General features: G+C 17.9%; 5 protein-coding genes across 5 annotated transcripts; 3 read left to right on the forward strand and 2 right to left on the reverse strand.

Moving 5' to 3' along the window:
- Positions 1-496: 496 nt before the first annotated feature.
- On the reverse strand, positions 497-3,140 carry PADL01_1410800 (rhomboid protease ROM8; the record flags this gene model as incomplete). Its single annotated transcript, XM_028684384.1, has 4 exons — positions 497-651; positions 773-1,018; positions 1,212-1,412; positions 1,526-3,140. The coding sequence occupies 4 exons, from the start codon at positions 3,138-3,140 to the stop codon at positions 497-499; spliced, it is 2,217 nt and encodes a 738-aa protein (XP_028540467.1).
- Positions 3,141-7,079: 3,939 nt separating this feature from the next.
- On the forward strand, positions 7,080-9,254 carry PADL01_1410900 (conserved Plasmodium protein, unknown function; the record flags this gene model as incomplete). Its single annotated transcript, XM_028684385.1, has 2 exons — positions 7,080-8,759; positions 9,192-9,254. The coding sequence occupies 2 exons, from the start codon at positions 7,080-7,082 to the stop codon at positions 9,252-9,254; spliced, it is 1,743 nt and encodes a 580-aa protein (XP_028540468.1).
- Positions 9,255-9,721: 467 nt separating this feature from the next.
- Positions 9,722-15,640, reverse strand: PADL01_1411000 (plastid replication-repair enzyme; the record flags this gene model as incomplete). The annotated part of the gene is made up of 1 exon (XM_028684386.1): positions 9,722-15,640. The coding sequence occupies one exon, from the start codon at positions 15,638-15,640 to the stop codon at positions 9,722-9,724; it is 5,919 nt and encodes a 1,972-aa protein (XP_028540469.1).
- Positions 15,641-17,073: 1,433 nt separating this feature from the next.
- On the forward strand, positions 17,074-20,124 carry PADL01_1411100 (conserved Plasmodium protein, unknown function; the record flags this gene model as incomplete). The annotated part of the gene is made up of 2 exons (XM_028684387.1): positions 17,074-17,095; positions 17,276-20,124. The coding sequence occupies 2 exons, from the start codon at positions 17,074-17,076 to the stop codon at positions 20,122-20,124; spliced, it is 2,871 nt and encodes a 956-aa protein (XP_028540470.1).
- A 726-nt stretch (positions 20,125-20,850) lies between these two features.
- Positions 20,851-22,758, forward strand: PADL01_1411200 (GTP-binding protein, putative; the record flags this gene model as incomplete). Its single annotated transcript, XM_028684388.1, has 1 exon — positions 20,851-22,758. One exon carries the CDS (start codon positions 20,851-20,853, stop codon positions 22,756-22,758), a length of 1,908 nt encoding a protein of 635 aa, XP_028540471.1.
- Between the last annotated feature and the right edge of the window lie 105 nt (positions 22,759-22,863).

Genomic DNA, 22,863 nt, shown 5'->3' on the forward strand with positions numbered 1-22,863 from the left:
GGAAAAATATATTTTATTATATCATATACATATATATATATATATATATATATATACATACAACAAAAAAAAAAAAAAAAAAAAAAAAAAAAAAAAAAAAAAGACAAAAATTGTTTACTTTTTCTTCTTACATAAATTGAATGAATTAAATATATATAAAAAGAAGAAAAAAAAAAAAAAAAAAAAAAATTAAATTTGTATTTATAAAATATAAATTAAAAAATTATATACAAATTTAAAAAAAAATTATTAAAAATATTCACGTGGAAAATATAAAAATGGAGAGGAAATTGTATATATATAAAGAAAATGATACACAATTTTACATATAAATATGTTAATATGATTTTTCTTTCATTCTTTGATTTTTTTTTTTTTTTTTTTTTTTTTATATTTTTCTTTAATTATATATATATATATATCAAAATTAATTTGGTTATATAATGTTTTATTATTATTTTTTTTTTTTTTTATAATTTTTTTTTTTATTATAAGTTTAATTTGGACAATTCTGAACAACATAGGTGGAAATAAAAATGGCAGCTCCTAAACTTATAACTAGAAAAACAAAACACAAAATTTGAATTAAAAAATTATTCCTCAAAAAATATTTCAATTGATTACGTTTCAAAATTATTCCTATTAAAAAGCCTATAAAAAAATAAAAAAAAAAAAATATATATAAGTATATATATATATATATATATATATATATATATATATATATGTTTAATATCATTGTACAATGTAGACGTTTTTATTTTTCTATTACCTCCAAGAAAACCAAAAAAATGACTGTAAATATTTATACTAACAGTATTCAAAGAAAATTTCAGAAATAACAGTAGTAGAAAAAAACAAAATAAATGCACACTAATACTAATTTTGTCTACATTAAAATTAGTCATCATTAAAATTTCGGAAAAAAATATTCCAATTATTCCTGAAGAACTACTACTGCTTTCGGTCGTTGAGTAGCAATAGGTTAATGGAGATGATAGAATAATTCCATAAATACCTAAAAAGTACAAGTAAATAAATAAAATATACATATATATATAGATGTAGATATATATGTATGTATTCACACATTTGATAAGACCATGCTTATATAAATAATAAAAAAAAAAAACATGTGAGATCACATTTAATTTATATTATGTCTTTTAATTTTTCATATATTATTATTATCATATAATTTTTTTATTTACCTGTAAATACATATACTAAAAAAACTACATATGTTCCATACAAGTATTCTAATAGAAATCCTACTGTTAGCTGCACATAGGTATTTGCACAAATGTGGTTAAAATTGGAATGCAGAAAAAGAGACGTAAAGAGGCGATAAAATTCTGCATTTTTAAAAATGTTGTGTGGAAAATTACTGCCAAAATTTTTTAATGAATCATCTAAGAAAAAAAAAAAAAAAATATATATGTATATATGTATATATGTATATATATATATATATATATTAATCCTATGTCATATATATCATATTATATCATATAATATTTATTACTTGATGGTGTCAGGGGAAAATCCGATTTTACAGATATAAGTAATATAAATATAACCCACTGAATAAATGTCACATATAGCGTTAAACTAAATAGAGAGAATTGCGGAAAAATTCTATGAATAGCCTTTTTAAAAGTATTATCTTTACTATAATCAATAACCAGTTTTTCTTCGTCTAGGTTTTCTAAGTCATTTTTATATACGGTTTTATAGAAATGATCATTAAAAGGTCCATTTTTATATGCTGATGAATTGTGATTAAGAAATATAATAATTTTTTCTTTTCTTTTCCTTAATTTTTTTTTAGGAAATAATAAGCATCTTTTCCTTTTATGTTTTTCTATATCTTTACTTTTACTTTTGTCTCTTAAAAACTTTTTTTGTTCTTCCACAAGACTGGCATAATTTTTTAAACGTTCTTCACTTTTTAATTTTTGAATATCATCTCGATCTTTTTTATAATCAAACATACAAGTATCAGTTTTCATTGAAAAAGGAAAAGGTTTTCTAGGTGTGGTATCTACTTTAGGTATTTTCTCACTTGGAAGATTTTCATCATATTTATTATCTTCATCAATATTAACAATATAATTATTTAATGTTTCTGCTGTATCATATTTTTCTCTTTTTTTGATATTTGTTTGTAATTTTTTTATTTTCTTTTCATTAAATCTTTTTCTATTTTTTATTAGGTATGTCTTCCTTTCAAAATCATTTAAGAAACTCAAAAATTTTGCATTATCTGTACAAACACTACTTCTATTAACTGGCCTATTTTGTTTTTCATTAAACATTATAGAAAAAAATGTTCTCTTTTTTGTTTTATCATAATTACTTTTCTTATTAATTTTGTAATTAACTTTTAATGATGTATAATCATGATGATCTGATAATAAATTTTCGTGCGTATTTGTTAATTTTAATTTATTAGTTTTTTTAATAGTTTTCGTTTTATTATATTTTCCCCTCCTCGTAAAACTGCTACAACTATTTTCATTATCATCATTTAAATCATCTCTTGTTTTTTTACGATTAGGGCTATAATCATATTTTTTAAAATTAAATAATTGTACTGTATTATTTTCACCATTTTGTATATTCGGAGTCTGCTCTTCTTTATACAGACTTTTTTCTTTACTCTTACTTTCAATAATACTATTAATTTCAATATTATTTGTATTATCAATATTGTTTGTATTATCATTATTATTTGTAATATTTATATTGTTCATATTATATGTAAAATTTATATTTTTCATATTATTTATATTATTTTTATTTCTAATTATATCCTCGTTTTCTATTTCACTTTCCTCTTCACATTCATCATCACCATAATCCCCCACACCGTCACTTTCATTTATAACATTTTTATCATAATTATTATTCTTTTTTGTATAATTTATTTTTTCATTTTCACTAGAATGTGATATCCCCTCTCCTTTATTTTCATTTTTATCTAACATATTTATTCGAATTGATTTATTTCGCTTATATAAATTATTATATAACTTTTTTGTCTTATTATCTTCATCATCATCTTCGTCTTTTTTTTCTCTTTTATTTTTTGTTTCTAAAATAGACTTTACATTAACACTTGTTTTTTTTTTAACCATTATGGATGGACAATAATAAATTTATTACTTTTATTTCGTTTCATTCATATGAAGTTATATATAATCTTCATAATTTTCATACTGTTTTCGTTTTTTTATTATTTATTCACAAATATATATATATATATATATATTATATATACATATACATACCTTTTTTTAATTTAGGGGGGGGGGATTCATACGATATATTTTATAGGTATATACAAAAATATATATACATATCACATGAAAAAATGTACATTATTTCTATATACAAATATATAAATATATATATTTTTATATATATTTATATATATTTATAAATACAACTAATATATTAATTTTCACGAATTTAAGTCGAATAATATACATATATATATGCTTTATGTTATCTTCTACATTCATATAAATCACACAAAAAAAGAAAAAAAAAATAGTTCTATGTACATTATATGAAATACAAAAAAAAAAAAATAATAAAAATATAAATAATACAATAAGAAATAAAAAGGGAGATGAAAAAAAAAGATATAATGAAAAAAGGACTAATGAGGAGAGGCAATGAATGAATAATAAAAGAAATAATATATAAATCAAAAATAAAAACAAAAAAAAAAAAAAAAAAAAAAAAAAAAAAAAAAAATAGGAATAAAATTATAAAAAGGATAGAATATAAAAATATTATGAAAATATTAATATGGAATTAAGAAATATATAAAAACTTCTATATTTATAAATAAATATTTTTTTTTTTTTTTTTTTTTTTTTTTTGGTATTAAACAAAATTGTATTTATAATATAAAATATTATATTATATAATTAATATATATATATATTATTATTAATAATAATTTTATAATGCTCTTTTTTATTTTTATTGTTGAGAGTGTATTATAAAAAAAGTTGTAAATGATAAATTTATTTATGTATTTATAAAAAATATGTATAATATATTATAATATTATTCAAAAAAAAAAAAAAAACACTGTATGTTTTTTTTTTATTTCTTCTTTTCGTTTTTCGTTTTTTTTACATTTCTCCTTTATGTTTTTCTCCTTTAATTCATTTTTCTATATTATATATATTATATATATATAAAAATATATATGTTTATATAATTAATATATAAATGTATAAAATAAATATAAATATATATAATATTTATTTTATATGTAATATGTATATTATATATATAATAATGAATTTTTTTTTCTTTTTTTCTTTTTTTTTTTTTTTTTTTTGGTTCAATTTAATACCAAAATATAATAATAAAATATATTTATAAATTATGTTATATAATTAAATATATATTATATATATAATAATATAATGTATATGAATATAATATTATATATATATAATATAATTGAAATTTTCACAAAATAATTATATTATATATATTATATTATATATATATTATTATATACATAATATTTTTATAAATTCAATAAAATTTTATTAAAAAAAAAAAAAAAGAAAGTATTACATAATATAAAATTAAGCATGGGAATAATATATATATATATATAAATGTTTACAAAAATTTGTTGTTCAAAATTTATTAAAAAGGAAAAAAAAAAAAAAAAAAAAAAAAAGGAAAAATTAAATTATAAATTCAATCACTGTTCATGAAAACAAAATTTTTTCATACATATAATTCATAAAATATATTTTTGAAAAACAAAAAAAAAAAAAAATAAATAAATTGAATTATAATGTAATATATATTATTTATGTTTTTATATTTTGTACTGTTATAAAGTTCTGAATTTATTATTTTATATAAAATGTAGAAAATTTTAGGAAAAAAAAAAATATATATATATATAAATACATTTTATATAATATATACGTATATATAACATATATTGTATAGTAATAATATATTATAAAATTAAATGTAGAAAATTAGAAATTTTAAAAGGTGTTTTTTTTTTTTAATTTTTTTTTTTTTTTTTTGTTAATATTTTCTGTAGATATTATATATATATATTTTACTCAATATATATATAATGTAATGTTGTTTTTTTTGTTTTTTTTTTATAAAATTATATAAATTATATATAAAACCAGAATTATCCTCTTTATAATTATTTTTTCCAAAGACATCAAAAATTTTGTAAAACATTACAGAAGAAAAAAAAAAAAAAAATCCACAAACATTTTAATACAACCATATTTTATATGTATAATATTTTAATATACATTTTTAATCACAGAATAAAATATAAAATGTATTATACATTAATTCTAAAATGAATATATATATATATATATATATATATATATATATAATTCATTTTATATTAAATTTATAAAATGTATATCAACAAGCGATTTTTCTTTTTCTTTTAATTTTTATTTTTTATTCCCGCTATAAAGAAAAAGAATAGATGAACAACTGCTATAAAATATGTTAAATTAAAACACCATGCTTATTTATTTTATTAAGGTATGATGTATGTTCTAGAAAAAAAAAATGTAGACATGTATAATATATATATGTATATATATATATATATATATTTAAGTATAGTTAATATAAAAAAATATATATTAATATTTTTATACTACACATATATTTTGTCATTTATATGATAATTTTAAAATTTCTTAAAATGCACTGTAAACCTTATTACAGTTTAAAATGATTTTTTCCTCCCTTATTTTATAAAATATTTATTTGGTATTAATTCTATTCAATACAAATATTTTATTTTTATTTATAATACTTTCCAAGAAAATAAACATTATCATTTTTCATCAACATCTATATATATCATAATGATGGTTGTAAATATATATATATATATATATATATATATCAAAAAGTTTTATAATTTTTTTTTTTTTTTTTTTTTATTATTTCTCTTCCTTATTCATATGAATAAAAAGAATATTTGCAAATCATTATATAAATATAATTATTTTATTAGTAAATTAAAAATGCACATGATATATATATATATATATATATTATTCCTACATATATATGTATACATGTTATAATGTATACATATTATAGTTCATGATATTTCATTTTAATTATACTTTTGTTCGGAAAATATGTTGGTCGTATTTAAAATGTATTTTAAAATTTTGAAAAATAAACACATTTGATATATAGTATTTCCACTTATTTTTGTGAAAAATGAATAAATTAAAGATATTATTAATATATATTTATAATATATGTATATATGTATACTTAAATATGTATGTATTAAGTTTTAACTTGTTACAATAAACAGAAAATTAGTTATTCCTTTATAATTCTTTTAAAAGTAAATAATCATCATTGTTCTTTGTTATTTTTTATGTTTCTTAATAAATACATTTAAAATATTGTGGAATATTTATATTCTATAAATATATGGTTAAAAATGTATAAAAAAAATATATGCATATAAATATATACATATTACATATATATATATATAATATATCAAATCAAATATTATTTTTTAATTTTTTTTTTTTTTTTATTTTTTTCATTATATAAAATTTTATATATGTTATTCTTTTTGTTTTTATTTTATTTTTTTATTTATAAAATATATATTTTATTTTGAATTTAAATTAATTTGTTGTTTATGTATTATTATTATTATATATAAATATGTAAAATGCACTAATATTTTAATAATATTTTAGTTTTGTATTTTTTTATGACTAATGAAATGTAGAATATTGGTGAGTTTTTTTGTATAGTTTAACAAACAGAAAGGTGTAAAAAATATGAAAAGTACAAGAAAAGAAAAAATTATATTATATGAAATATAATATATATATATAATAATAAATAAATTTTATATGTATATATATATGTTATACGTATTTATATATATTATACATTTTTATTAAGGCGGAAGAATGAAATATTTTAATATTAACGTATTATAATATATTAATATATATATATATATATTTGTAGTTATTTATGTAATTGTTGTAAATATGGATATATTTTCTCTAGCTTCTAATTTACAACAAATTGCTATAGGAGGAGTTAATTACGTAAACAATAAACTACTTAAGAAGTCTTTAAATTATGAAATAAATTATATTACTTATATTGTTATAGGAGAAAATGAAAAGACACCTTATGATATGAATATGTTTTTTTTGCCATTCGAATTAAATACAAAATTAACATTTAAAGAATTTAAAAAATATTTTCCTTTTAAAGGAAATATTATATTTCGATTTAAAGTTGCATTATGTGATATGATTAATGCAATAAATGAAGGGATAATAAATAATAGTCCATTATTATTAAGAGATAAAAATACTGACCATAATATCCCTCATAATAATAATAATTATAATATTATATTGGATGAAAATGAAATAAAAAATATATTAAAACAAGATAATTTAAATTACGTTTGGCTAGATATAACGAACGATGAAGCTTTTATTCCAACTTTCAATGGATTAGTAATAGTAAAGGTTTTATTTGTTAATCATGAAAATTATAAAGAGTATAATAATATATATTTTAAAAATTATAATTATTCACATAAGACATACGACATAAATGAATCACATTTTTGTTCTTATATTCCTCTCAAATATGAAAACAAAATAAAAAAGAATAATAGTACAGATGATAATATTTATAATGATGATATATTAATACATAATCAACAAAATCATTGTGAAACTATTAAAAGGTCATATGATCATGATAATTTAGTAAATTTTAGTTATACAAATAGTTCTGATGAATTCGAGAGACTAAACAGTGATAAAAATTCAAATCTGAAACAAAATGATATACGTAAAAATATGAATTATTATCAAAATGATATGTATACAACATATAATAAATATCCATCAAATGAACATATAAATGTAAATAGTAACAACAGCAACAACAACAACAACAATAATAATAATAATAATAATAATAGTAATAATAGTAATAATAATAGTAATAATAATAACGATTTATACGACGAACAAAATACAAAACAAGAGCATAATACAAAAGAATATAATTATCAACATAAATATAATAATTCAAATATATATAATTATCATGATAGTCATAATGTTTCAGAAAGAAGAAGTAATAGTGATAATCTAAATACATCACATGATGAAAATAAAATAATAAATAATGCTCAAAGTAATTATATACCATCTACATATATCTCATCATTAAATTGTAATGATATGGATATAAACAATAAATATATGTCAACAAATGGAATAAACCATAATTTAAGGTCTAATTTGTTAACAAGCCAAACAAAGAATATGCAAAATGATTATAATAATAAAACACAAATATTTAAAGAAAACGAAAATATAACAAATAAAATTAACAACAGATTACAAGAATTAAAAGAATATAGAGATCAAGAACAAGCCAAATTTAAAGAAAAAGTAGTCATAAATGATCAAATCAAGAAACAAATAAATAAATGGTGTAAAAATTCAGATAATACATATAAAGATATTAAAGTATTATTAACGACATTAAATGAAGTATTATGGAAAAATGCTCAATGGAAAAATTTATATATGGCTGATTTAATATCAAATCCAAAAGTAGTTAAAATTGCTTATAAAAATGCAATATTATTATGTCACCCTGATAAAAACAGAAATACAACTGTTGAGCAAGAGGTAACAAAATGAACATATATAAATATGTGTGTGTTAATTATATAAATATATCATAGAATTCTTATAGGATAATTCATTATATTTATATATTTCATTTTTTTTCTTTTTTTGATATATATATATATTATAAATTAATAAGAAGTTATTTTAAAAAATGAATTATAATATTGGAAAAGAATTTTATATTCATAAAAAATAAAACTTAAAAAAAAACAAATATATATATATATATATATATATATAGTTATATACACAAAATATTTATATGTATATATATTTATGGAAAATTAAAAAAAAATAAAATAACAAAAATTTTTAAAATTTAAAAAATTAAAAAAATTCAAAAACGTGCAAACATAATACAAATATATACATAAATATATATATATATTTATTTATATTTATATTTTTTTTTTTTTTTTTTTTTTTTAGTTAAGAGCAGAAATGATTTTCCAAGCCTTAAATAACTCTTATAAGGATAAAAGGAATTTATAATAATTTCAATATTTAATATCATATATCTAATTTTTTTTGTTTTTTTGTACAAATGTATTAATCTTCATTTTTTTTTTTTTTTTTTTTTTTTTTTTTTGTATAAAAATTTGTATCTGTCTATTATAAATTATTATCAATATTAATATGATATATATATATATGTATACATATTCCTAAATGTTTATATCATTTTGTTTTTAATTATGATCTAATTTTAAAAAACCTTTTTTTTTTAATATTTTTAATTATTTCTTTTTAAATGAAATACTGAACATTACTTTTATGAATAGTGAAAATTTGATAAATGACTAAAAATTTGTAGACTTAAATTACATATTAATGATAAAGTAGTTGAAGCTAATATAATGACATGTTATATATATATATATATATATATATATATTATTCTACGGAAATATTTATTTCATATTTTATTATATATATATAATTTATGCTATATCTTCATGTTAATCCTTTGATCCCCAATTTTCAGCTATTTTTACAGAGACTTCACATTTAACTTTTTTCAAAAAGTAGGAGGCTGAATTTTCCATAGATTGTACTAAAATTTTAAGAGCTTCTTCTTGAAATTTTTTATCCACTTCGATTATAATTTCATCATGCACACATAAGATAATTTTTCCATTAATATCCTTTAAGTTGTCATATAAATCTACTAGAGCTAATTTTAAAATATCTGCACATGTACCTTGTACAGGATAATTAAGAGCTTTAGTAAAAGAAAAATATGGGAATATAACTTTTCTATTTGAAAGTGTAGAATATTGTAAAGCTCTTTTTTGTTTTACTTGATTGTGCCATTTATAGATTCCCTTGTAATGTTCAAAAAAGGAATTATAAAAATAAAGACATTGATCTAAAGTCATATTTAAACCATAATATGTATTTGCATAATTTTTTAAGTTAACATAATTCATACCATATATAAGACCAAAATTAATAGCTTTTGCTATATGTCTATCGTCTTTATTAATATCAGATATACTTTTTTTAGTTATAATACTAGCTGTTAATGTATGTAAATCTATATTATTATTATATGCTTTAAGCATAATTTCATCATTTGTAATTTCAGCTGCAATTTTAAGCTCGATTTGTTTAAAGTCAGCTATAATAAAGATATTATTATCATTTGGTATGAATATTTCTCTTATATTTTTTTGTCTAGGTATCTGTTGTAAATTTGGTTTTTCACTACTAAATCTTCCTGAAAATGTTTTTAATTGATTAAAGGTAGTATGTATTTTATTTGTTTTCGTATTAATATGTAATGGTAATTTTAAATAAAATGCTGAATATAATTTATATAATCTTCTATAATTACGTAGACTTATAATTTCTTCATGATTTAAGAAATTTTTTAAATTGGCATCTGATGTATTTTCTATTAATTTATTAGAAATATCACGAACATTATTTTTTTGCAAAGCTTTCAATACTTGTTGTTGAGAATTTACATTTATTTCTTCGTCTTTTAATTTTTTTTTTAAATTATCTTTCTCAATATTTAATTCATTTAATATCTCATTTGTACTTTTTTGTAAATTTTCTAAATCAACTTTAATACCATTTAATTCCATATCACATATAGGTAGGATACATTTATTTTCAATATCATTCACTATATGCAAATTTTCTTTTCTTATTTCTTCTTTTAATTTTTTATATAATTTTAATAAACAACTTGAATCACGAGCAGCGTAAAATAATTGATTATTATTTAACAAGGAATTATTCCATACACTATTTTGTTGCTGTTTATCTAATATTACATTTAAATATTTCTCAACTATATTATTTAATTTAAAACCATACATATTCTTATTTTTATCTAATAATTTACTAGCTATATATGTATCAAAAATATTCTCTATTTTGAAATTATTATGAAGTAAAAATTTTGCATCAAATTTTCCATTTTGTATTATTTTTATTATATTTTTATTTTCTAATACTTTTCTTAATCCATCTAATATATGTTTTTTGTTTATATTAAACATATCATAAATGATTACTGGATAATTTTCTACAGCTATTTGAATTAATCTTATATTTTCATCGAACACTTCTAGACCTGTTGTTTCAATATCTAATCCACAATATTTTATATCTTTATATATCAAATTTATATTTTCATTATAATTATTATCATTTATAATAAAAAATCTAGATTCTATATCATCGTCAAATTTTTTCTTAGATTCAAAATATTCAAATGTGTAATCTGTCATTTCATTATTTTCATTTTTTAATTTGAATATTTCTTTTTTTTTAATTATATTATCATCTACATTTATGATATTATCCTTTATATATTTCTTTGTAATTTCATCATTATTATGATTATCTACATTATTTTCATAATTTCTATTTAAATAATCATTTACATTACCTTCGTTTCCATTTTTATGCATTGAATAATTAATATTATTAGAACCATCATAATTTGAATCAATTCTATCATTTGATAATAATATCTGAGGGTCCTTATTCATATTATTATTTTGTTTTTCAGTATATATATTGTTAGTATTCATACATGATGTATTTTGTCCATCATAAATGTTAGATCCAACTTTATTATATTCCACCATATTATTACTATTATGTGTATCCTTTAGTTTGTTTTTTGATTTATCATTTGTTTGTCCTTTATTTGATCCACATTTCTCTCCACTTTTAATTGTAATATATTCCTTTGGTATATTTTGTAAAATACTAATAAATATATCCATTTTTTTTAAATTTTTTCCTGCAGTTTTTATATTTAATTTATTTGTTTTTATAAATGTTCTTATATCTTTTATAGAAGAATTATTATCAATTATACAATTTCTCATTGAAAGTACGACAACCCTATTTTTGAGTTTTTCTGCTTCTTCGTCTCTTAATTCTTCACATAATTTTATTAATCCTTCATTAGTTAGTGTATATGAAGGAATTGTATCTTTAAAAGGAGGGTTATTTTGTGATGAACTGTTTAATATATTTTTAATCCCGTCATTATTATTATAATTATTACTACTACTACTGCTGCTACTACTATTACTTTTATTATTATTATTATTATTATTTTTTTCGTTTGAATTGCTGTTTATATTCTTATTATTTCCTCTTGATGATTTATCATCTATATTATTATTTTCCATTCCTTGATTATTCATATTATTATTATTATTATTATTAATATCATTTTTGCCATTTTTGTAATTTAAGTTTTGCGTACAACCTAATGATTTATTTCCATCAATTTTCAATGTATTAATTTTAATATGTTCATTGTTCATACTCTTTTTTATTTCATTTACATCTCTTTTAATATCATTAGGTTTATCTTCAGTCGATATTGTTTTTATATTTTCTGAACTATCCACATAGAGAGTAACATTTTTATTGTTATTATCAATTATTTCTGTTTTTATCATGTCTGCATCCTTCACCCTTAAACTAGGATCTAATTTAGATTTATAACCTTTTTTAAAAGCATGCTTTGATTCATATTCATCAGCTAGCTGTTTCATATAATCATATTCATCACACAACGTGAAATTTAAATTATCATTTTGAATAAAATTATTATTATTAGAAGTATTATTTTTAATGATATTAGGTTGTAACGGTGATGAAGAAAATTTATTTGATGGTAAATAAGTATTTGAAACAATATTTTCATTAAAATTATTTATGGATATTTCTTTTATAGTCATATTTTCTTTATTATATAAGTAAGGTATTTTGCCTAAACTTCCTTTAAATCTATTTTTTTTAATATCTATAAAAAAAACAGTTTCATTTGTTTTTGATACATGTCTTTGAATAATAAACACATTATCTGCTTCTTGAGTTGATTTTACACTACCAAAAACGGATGATATAGATAATAAATTGTTATCTTCTTTCCTTGGATGAACAACTAAAGTTATATGAACATTTTTGTTAGTACTAAAGGATCTAAATTTATCTATAGCAATATTTTGTAATTCATATATATCAGAAAATTTATTTATATTTAACATGAATTGTAAATTATCAATAATTATATGTTTTACATCATATGCATATACAGCATAATCCATAGCATCTATAACCTGATCAATATTTGTGCTACCATGAAACTTTAAAAATTTAAGAGGTAAGAGTTCAAATTTATCAGCATATATATCAAATAGGTCTATATTTTTTTCAAGGTTTTTACCACAAAATTGATTTAACATGACCTTTCCTAATTTTACATTATTTATTTCAAATGATCCCCATAAAGTTGATACTCCTTGAATACAATAATCTAATGAAAGTTGAGACAATAATGTAGTTTTTCCTACTCCTGTGGAACCTGTCCATATAGATAATTCCCCCATTCTTAATCCATATAAATATTTATTTAAAGATGGAATCGTTTTACTTTTAACACCATTAATTCGATCAGGATATTTTAATTCTTCTAATATACGTTGCCTTAAATCATTAAAATTTAAGATTTGACTATGCTTTACTTTTTCACTAGTTTCTATAAAAAATCTTATATCAATATTATGTTTCAAACAATCATTCGCATCTTTTACAATTATATTATTTGGTATATACATAATATTATTATCAATAAAATATGATATATTATCTTGATTAGATTTTTCTCCTTCTATTTTTTGTGACATATCATTATTATTATTTTCTATTATATTATTTTTTTTATTATTATCTTCATTTGCACTTATTTGATTTTGTACTTGTTTTTTTTCCATTCCTTGTTTCAAATTATTATTATTATTATTACTATCACTTTTATTTTCATTATTTTTTGTATTATCTTTTTCCTCATTTTTTTCATTACTTATACTTTTTAAATTATTATTCAGTATAGTATTATCCATATTGTCATTATTGTTAGTCTCATATATATTATGCATTGCTTGTTCTTTATCTTTTTGAATTATTTCCATAGCATTAGAAGCCAAGGATGTAAGGAGAAGACTCTTTTTGGTTAATCTAGATTTTTGTCTCCTCTTAAAAACATCTGGATTTAAATAATGGACATTGGCGTCAGTAATTACATTGGTTCTTCCTAATCCAATTTTATTAACAAAATTGAAGACACTCGATTTTCCAGCTTTATCAAAATCAAGCCATAAATGTATTTTTTTAAATCTTTCTAAATATGGTAATAAATATATAGGTAATGATTTTGATCCATTTGGTAAAGATATAGCTGGATATTTTGTTTCTTGACTTATTGTCATAGCATCAATTTCTCCTTCTGTCAAAACTATTTCTTCTGAATCTTTAATTAAATGATCACCAAAAAAAAATAATTTCATTTCATCTCTAACATTTTTAGGATATAATCTCATATAACCTTTATCCTTTAAACTTCTTATTTTTATTCGTACGACTTCATAATTATCTTTTATATTATTATTATTGTTTATATTGTTTATATTGTTGATGTGGTTGTTTTTTGTGTTCATTTCTATTGTATTTAGTTCATCTACTTTTTTTATAAATGGAAATATAATACATTCGTGTTTTTCAAATTTACCAGAATTTTCAAAAGATTGAAATTCCATAACCGAAAAACCTATTAAAAACTTTTTTAAAGTATCAATGCTTAATTTCCTTACATTGATTAAATAATTCCTTGCGTTTTCAGCTTCTTTTGAATATAATAAATTCATATTATAAACCTTTACATCATTTAATGTTATTTTTTCTTCTTCTTCATAAACATTATTATTATGTACTACGTTACTCTCAAAATTACTAGTTACTAGATCTCCCATTTTCAATTTGAAATCATAGAAGCTTCCTTTATATCCACATCTATGACAATAACTATTTCCTGTGTTTTTAAATATTTCATGTTTATACATATTGTCATATTTATATTTATGTGGAGGACAAAATGGACAATACTTTAACGTTATCTTAATATCTGTTTCTATAAATTCATATTTTTTTCTATGTAAATAATTATAAACATCATTGATATTTATTTTATAATATTTCGAAACAAAAGTGCTAGTAGCACTATTTAATTGGATCTTATTTCTTTTTTCATTATAGAAATATTTATTGCTCGTGAAAACATGTTCATTCTTTTTCTCATTCCTAAAAAATATTCTGTTTTTATGTGTATCATTATATATATTATTATTATTATTATTATTTATACCATCATATATTTTGTTATTATTTCCCTTTCTGTTGTTTGCAAATTTATTTTTACGGTTTTCATATTTTTTCCTCTTTTTTAATAATTTATAATTTGTTTTTAAATAAGAATCTGTTTTATTTCGATTTCTATAACGTATGCATAACGACAAATGTACGAGTAAAAAGTATAAAAAATAAAACTTATATAAAAGCATGGTATATTATAGAAATCATTGTATAACAAATATATGTAATATATAATATATAATATATAATATTTTTCTTACTTCATTTTTTAATATATACTATTATAACACAAACATTTCATTTTTATTTTATCAAAATGGGAAGACAATTTGTGACACATACACAAAAAAAAAAAAAAAAAAAAAAAAAAAAAAAAATTTTAAATAATAAAAGTAAAGATAAAATAAACAAATTAATTTTATAACATTTGTAATGAATACATATTTACACATACATGTTATTTTCTTCTATTTCTAATAATATGAATAGATAATTTATATATATATAACTTAATATATTCTACATCTTTATGTATTAAACATTATATTATCTTCTTCTATGTTATAATAAACAAGTACATATATAAACACATATATGTAAATAAAAAAAAAATATATATATATTTTATGTCATTTATAGATCTAAAAAGATTTTAATAAAACATATAAGTTTTACATTAAACTATATATATATATATATATATATATTTTTTTTTTTTTTCATATATAAATTTTTATAATACACATATATCAACACAATATAAAAATAAAATATATTATATATATAATTTATGTATTATTATACAAATATATTTACACCTTAGAAAAATAAGAATAAGATATTAAAAAAAAATATATAAATAAAAAATAAAAAAAAATGTTTAATTTATAATTATCTATTAATAATAAATTATTTTTATATAGTTTATTAAAATAATATATATAATTATTGTATTATTCTATTTTTTTTTTATTTTTTTTTTCTTGGGTAGCATTCACATATATAAATATATATTGTATATAATATATATATATGTATATATATTTATATATATAAATACATATTTTTATATGCTATACAAGAATATATATATACATATTATATATATAATATATATAGCACAAAAATATATATATATATTATATATGTAATATAAAAATAATACTTATTATATGAGTTATATTTTTGAAGATCATATATTATATATTTATAAAATATTATTAATATATTATATGAAATGATATATTCTTCAAATATAAATTTTTTTTTTCATCTTATAAATATGGTATGTATTTAAAATCATTTGTAGATCAAAAAAAAAAAATATATATATTATATTTATTTTTATTATTATTATTTTTTAATTTAATAATTACCTTAATATTTATAAAGTATATAATTCTTCAAATTGATATATTGTTATATATATCTACATTTGGAAATAAGATTATATTTTTTTTATAAATCATTTTAATTTATAGAGAATTAAAAAGAATATATATTTATATGTAAAAAAAATGTTGAAATTAAAGATTTTATTTCTATATCTCATATTTTAGTATCATAATTTTTTTTTTATATTTTGTCATTTTGACAAATTTTTATATATTTATTTTTAAATATGAAACTATTTAAAAAAAAGGGTAAAATATAAAAATATTTAAATGAACATTTATAAATATTTATTATATATATATAATAAATATATTTTTTGTTTTCCCTTTTATGATTTACATTTAACAAAAATGTATAAATATGTATATTTTGTTTTTATTATAAACATATAAAATATCTGAATATTTTTTTTTTTTTTTTTTTTGTAGGTAATAATTTAAGCCGAAAGGAAATTAGAAAATTGGCTAGAAAACAAATAAAGAAAAACAAACTTTTGTATTCCAAGAAAAAAAAAAAAAAGGCATTTTTGAAAAAAGAGAAAAAACAAGTTACCTTCTCAAATAATGATCAAATTATAATTAATAGGAACTATGAATCGAATACAAACCAATTCTTATCTGATACAGACACAAATTTGATAAACAAAAATAAATCTGTAAATAATTCAAAAAAAAAGAAAAAGAAAATAAAACTAAACAATAATTCGAATTCATCATTTAATTATTTTAATAATAAAAGAAATTATTTAGAAGAACAAGAAAGAGACGATTACTTATTGTCGTATTTATCAAAAAAATTGAAAATTAAAAATGACGATGGAAGTAATAAAAAAAATGAAGAAAAACTTATAAAAGAATTAGAAAAGGACGGATTTGATACAAGCTTGTTAAAATTGGCTGATGTAATATTTAATGAATCTCAAAATTATTTAAAAAAAAAAAAAATTCAAAAAGGTAACGATGATGAAAAAGAAGATTATAATGAAGATGATGAATATAATGATGATGATGAATATAATGATGATGATGAATATAATGATGATGATGAATATAATGATGATGATGAATATAATGATGATGATGAATATAATGATGATGATGAATATAATGATGGTGATGAATATAATGATGATGATGAATATAATGATGATGATGCAGATGATGTAGATGATGAATATAATGATGATGTTTCAGATGATGCAGATGATGTAGATGATCAATATAATCTTTGTCAAGATAATGAAAAGGAACAACCCCACAATAAATTACAAAATAATAATATAGATAACGTTAAAGATAAGAAAGTATTAAAAAAAAAAAAAAAAAAAAAATTAGACAAACCTTCTTCAGATCATAATGTAAATAATGATAACTCCATTGTTAAGAAAAAAAAAAAAAAAGAGAAAAAAGTTTCATTTAATTATGAAAATGATATAAAGAAAATGGAAAAGTTTCTAATGAGTTCTTTAAATAAAACATCTGAATTTAATATAAAAAGTATTATTGATGATATATGTAAATATTTTCATGATATAGATAATGTAGAATTAAAATTATATTATAATAATATTTTAATAAAACATGTATCAACATATTTTAAGAATGTCAATACAACAGATATACATATATGTATGTGTGTTGTTATTATATGTGTGCTAAATAATTTATTATGTCAAAACATATTATATGACTTTTTAAAAGATTTGATAGCTATATTTAAATATTATTATGAAGATAACGTAAATTTAATGAGGATGGTAGAAAGAGAAAATGAAATGAACAATAAAATAGAAACACATTCCACATGTAATGTAAATGATATGTATTCTATAAATATGAAGAATGAAAATAATATATTATCAAATTCACAAGGAGAAAATTATAAAATAAGCGAAAAAGAACATGAAAAATATCAAAACTTTAAAATTTTATTCAGAAATTTATTAAAATGTTTTAGTTTATTTTATGCTTTTGGTTATATCGAATTTGATTTCATAATAGATATTATCAATATATTGTGTGAACATATGAGTATAAATAATGTAGATAATATAATTATTGTTTTAAAAATATGTGGAATGAAATTAAAGGAAGAAGATGATAATATACATTTAAAGCATATATCGGAATATTTAAAAAAACAAATTGAACAATATATTGAATGTAATAATATTCTTCTTGAAAAAAGTAAACTTAGATTTTTAATTAAAGATATTGAAGATTTAGAAAATGGAAAAATGAAATTTCATTTTTTAAATAAATTCGAATTTTTATTTAGTGTCTTAAAAGAATATGAAAATAAATATGTATATAAAAAAGGTATGATATCATTTTCGTTTATAAAAGTTTTTAATACTATATCAATACAAGATATAAATGAAGAGAAAAAAAAAGGAGGCAAAAAAAAAGAAAAAAATAAAAATAAAAATAAAAATATATGTAACGATTTACATACAAATTTATCAAATAATCAAATTAATGATATAGAAAATAAATCAAAAATTAACAAATTAAATTACTTAATAGATCAAGAACAATTTAATGAAACACATTTTAATAAATTACTTAAAAAATATAAAATTCAAGGGATATTACCAAAAAGAATATTTTTAATTATTAAATATAGTTTAGATGTAGATGAATGTGTACATAATTTATTAGCAGTATTAAAGAAAAAGAAAAATATTCCACATGTTATTCAAACTATTATACAAATAATTTTATATAATAAAAATTATAAAGAATCTTATGCTAAACTTTTATGTAATCTATCTCATGTCAATAATAGAATTTATATATTCAGTTTAAAAACGATTTTTATTAATTATATAAAAAATATATCTAATATGGATATTAAAAATGTTCTCTTTTTGAGTAAATTGTTTACTTACTTATTAAAAGAAAAGTTAATAAACTTTCTAATTTTTAAACATATCAAAATTGAAGAAATAAAAAATGAAGAAAAAACAAATGATGAAATAGATCAAAAAGCAGATACAAATTCTAATATATTCTTTTTTTTAAAAACTATTTTTATTTTAATATCACTTGATGATCAAAAGGAAGATAAGTTAAAAAATAAAAAGGTATGGACTAATATTTTACACATTTTATATAATCAAAAATTAAGTACATCCTTAATTTATTCTTTTAAAAATATAATTAAAAAGTATATATTTGATGAAGTAAAAAATATACAGAAAGTTTATCCAAATTTTAATATGAAATATATTGATCATTTTTTTAAATTTTTAGAAAAAATACAAATAATACAATAAAAAAAAGTAAACAAATTAAAATATATATATATATATATATAGGTATATATGTATTATATTTTTTTGTTTATTCTTTATACGATGATTTCTATATTTATATATATTTTTTTTTTTTTTTTTTGTGTTCCTTATAAATATACACATGGGAATAATAACATACAGTTTCTCCCTTGTGTAAATATTTATAAGAATATATATATATATATATATATATATATATATATATATTAAAATGTATAATTTGTTTTAAAATTTTAATGTGACCTCCTTTTTTCTTTTTTTTAATTTTTGGAAATTTTTATAACTGAAACATTTATTGAATAAGATATTATAAAATATTCCTTTAAAAAAAAAAAAAAAAAAAAAAAAGTTCAATAAATTAAATAATATATATATATTAATAATGTTATTAAAAAATATGTATATAATATAATTCAAATAGAAGCACACTATAAAAGTATATTAAACTTTATATATTTTTATGTATATATATATATTTAGAATGTATCACCCTTTTTAATTCTATTCTTAAGTGATATAATATAAAATTTAATACATTTAGAAATATATATAAATTGTTATATAATATATATATATATATATATATATATATATTTATTTATTTTTCCGCCCCTTTTTTTTTTTTTTTTTTACCGTAATATATTTATATTTCTAAATATATTTAACATAATAATTAATTTTTTGTTTTAATAAATTTATAATATGATGATATCATTCATCTTTTTTATTTTTACCATATATTATGAATCCATTGTAGGAAGCGTTTTGTTTAATCGGTGGTGTGTTGGAAAAAGAAAAATGTATTTAAATAACATGAAAGGTACAAAATTCAAAAGAAGGAAAAGAGAAAATAACAGGAGCACTTTATATAGTATGCAGAAGATGATAAAAAAAAATGAATTTCATGATAGGTGTGTAATTAAAGTAAAGGCTGGTAATGGAGGTGATGGTATTTGCTGTTTTACTGTTTTTTCACAAAAAAAAAATAAAAAATATGCTTCAGGTGGAAAAGGAGGAAACGGTGGTGATATATATATAATTGGTAATAAGAAGGTTGATAATTTTTTAAGTGTTAAATTAAAAGCATTATATACTGCTGAAAATGGAGGAAAAGGTTTAAATAATAATCAAGTTGGATGTAATGGAAAAGATGAATATATATATGTCCCAATAAATACAATTATATATAATGAACAAAAAGAATTTATTAATTTTATTTATATGAATGACCAAAAGGTTTTAATTGCTAAAGGAGGGAAAGGTGGAAAAGGAAATTATTCTTATCGAACCAAAAGTTTAAAAATACCTTTTGTATGTCAATATGGAGAAAAAACAAAAGAAAAAAAAATTTATCTGAAAAAAATTTTATTTACAGATTTAGGTATTATTGGTTATCCAAATGTTGGAAAAAGCACCTTGTTAAATAAAATTACTCAAGCAAATGTGAAAATAGCTAATTATAGTTATACATCGAAATTTCCAAATGTTGGAATGTTTAAAAGGACACAGGATGAGTCTGATATAAGAAATGATAATGAATTTATAACCTTTGATGGGTCATCATGTGAAGAATCAATTCCTGAAATCGGTTACAGTGAAGAGGACCCATTGGTTGAAAAAAATAATAATGATGATAAGTTGGAAAATATGAGTTATAAAAATGATGCTTTGTCATATATTAATAGTGATAATTATGGTAATAAACTAGACAACAACAACAACAACAACAATAATAATAATCATAATAATAATACTTATAATAATGATGATGATGATTTAAATTTATTAGATGATGATGATCAATCTAATTTCATTGAAGATATTAATAATGATAATATTCCAAATGAGGAAGAAAAAAACACTTACCTATCACATGTATTGAAAAAGAAAACAAATAATAATCCAGGTATAGAAAAAAAAAGAACCCATTTTAGTGTAATTGATTTTCCTGGTATTATTAAAGATTTAGATAAAAAAATTAATAATATATCTTATAAATATCTAGAACATTTAAAATATAGTAAAATTTTAGTTTATATGTTTGATATAAATAATAGTAATATTATGGAAATATATAAAAATATAAAAAATGTACTTGTTCAATATGATAATACATTTTTAAATAAAAAAGAAGTAGTCGTTCTAAATAAAATTGATATATATGATAATAAAGAAGACATTCAAACTTATATAAATAATTTAAAAGAACAATTAAAAATTGATAATATATATTATTTATCTGCATTAACTGGGGAAAATGTCGAAAAAACTATTAATGATATTATTACACTTCATATAAATAATAATGAAGATTTAGTGAACACCTTTATAAAAACATTACCAAAAGCATTAGATATTGAACTCTTAGAAAATTCTGATAATTATAAACCATTACATTATAAAATTCATAAATATAATGAACAAGTTTATATAATAAAAGGAGATTATTTAGAAAACCAAGCTAACATTTTTAATTTTACAAAAACAGATAGTGCCCAAGTTTTTATGAAATTATTGAATGATTTAAATGTAAATATAAAACTCAAACATATGGGAGCAAAGGAAGGAGACAAAATTATTATTAGTAATTATTCTTACGATTTTTGTGAATAATAATTTGTACATTCATAATATTTAAAATTAAAAATAAATTCACCTACATAATATATATATATATATATATATATATATATAATATTTTAATTTTTTTTTTTTTTT

This window comes from Plasmodium sp. gorilla clade G2 (genome assembly GCF_900097015.1).
Source record: "Plasmodium sp. gorilla clade G2 genome assembly, chromosome: 14".
Taxonomy (NCBI): Eukaryota; Apicomplexa; class Aconoidasida; order Haemosporida; family Plasmodiidae; genus Plasmodium; species Plasmodium adleri (nom. inval.).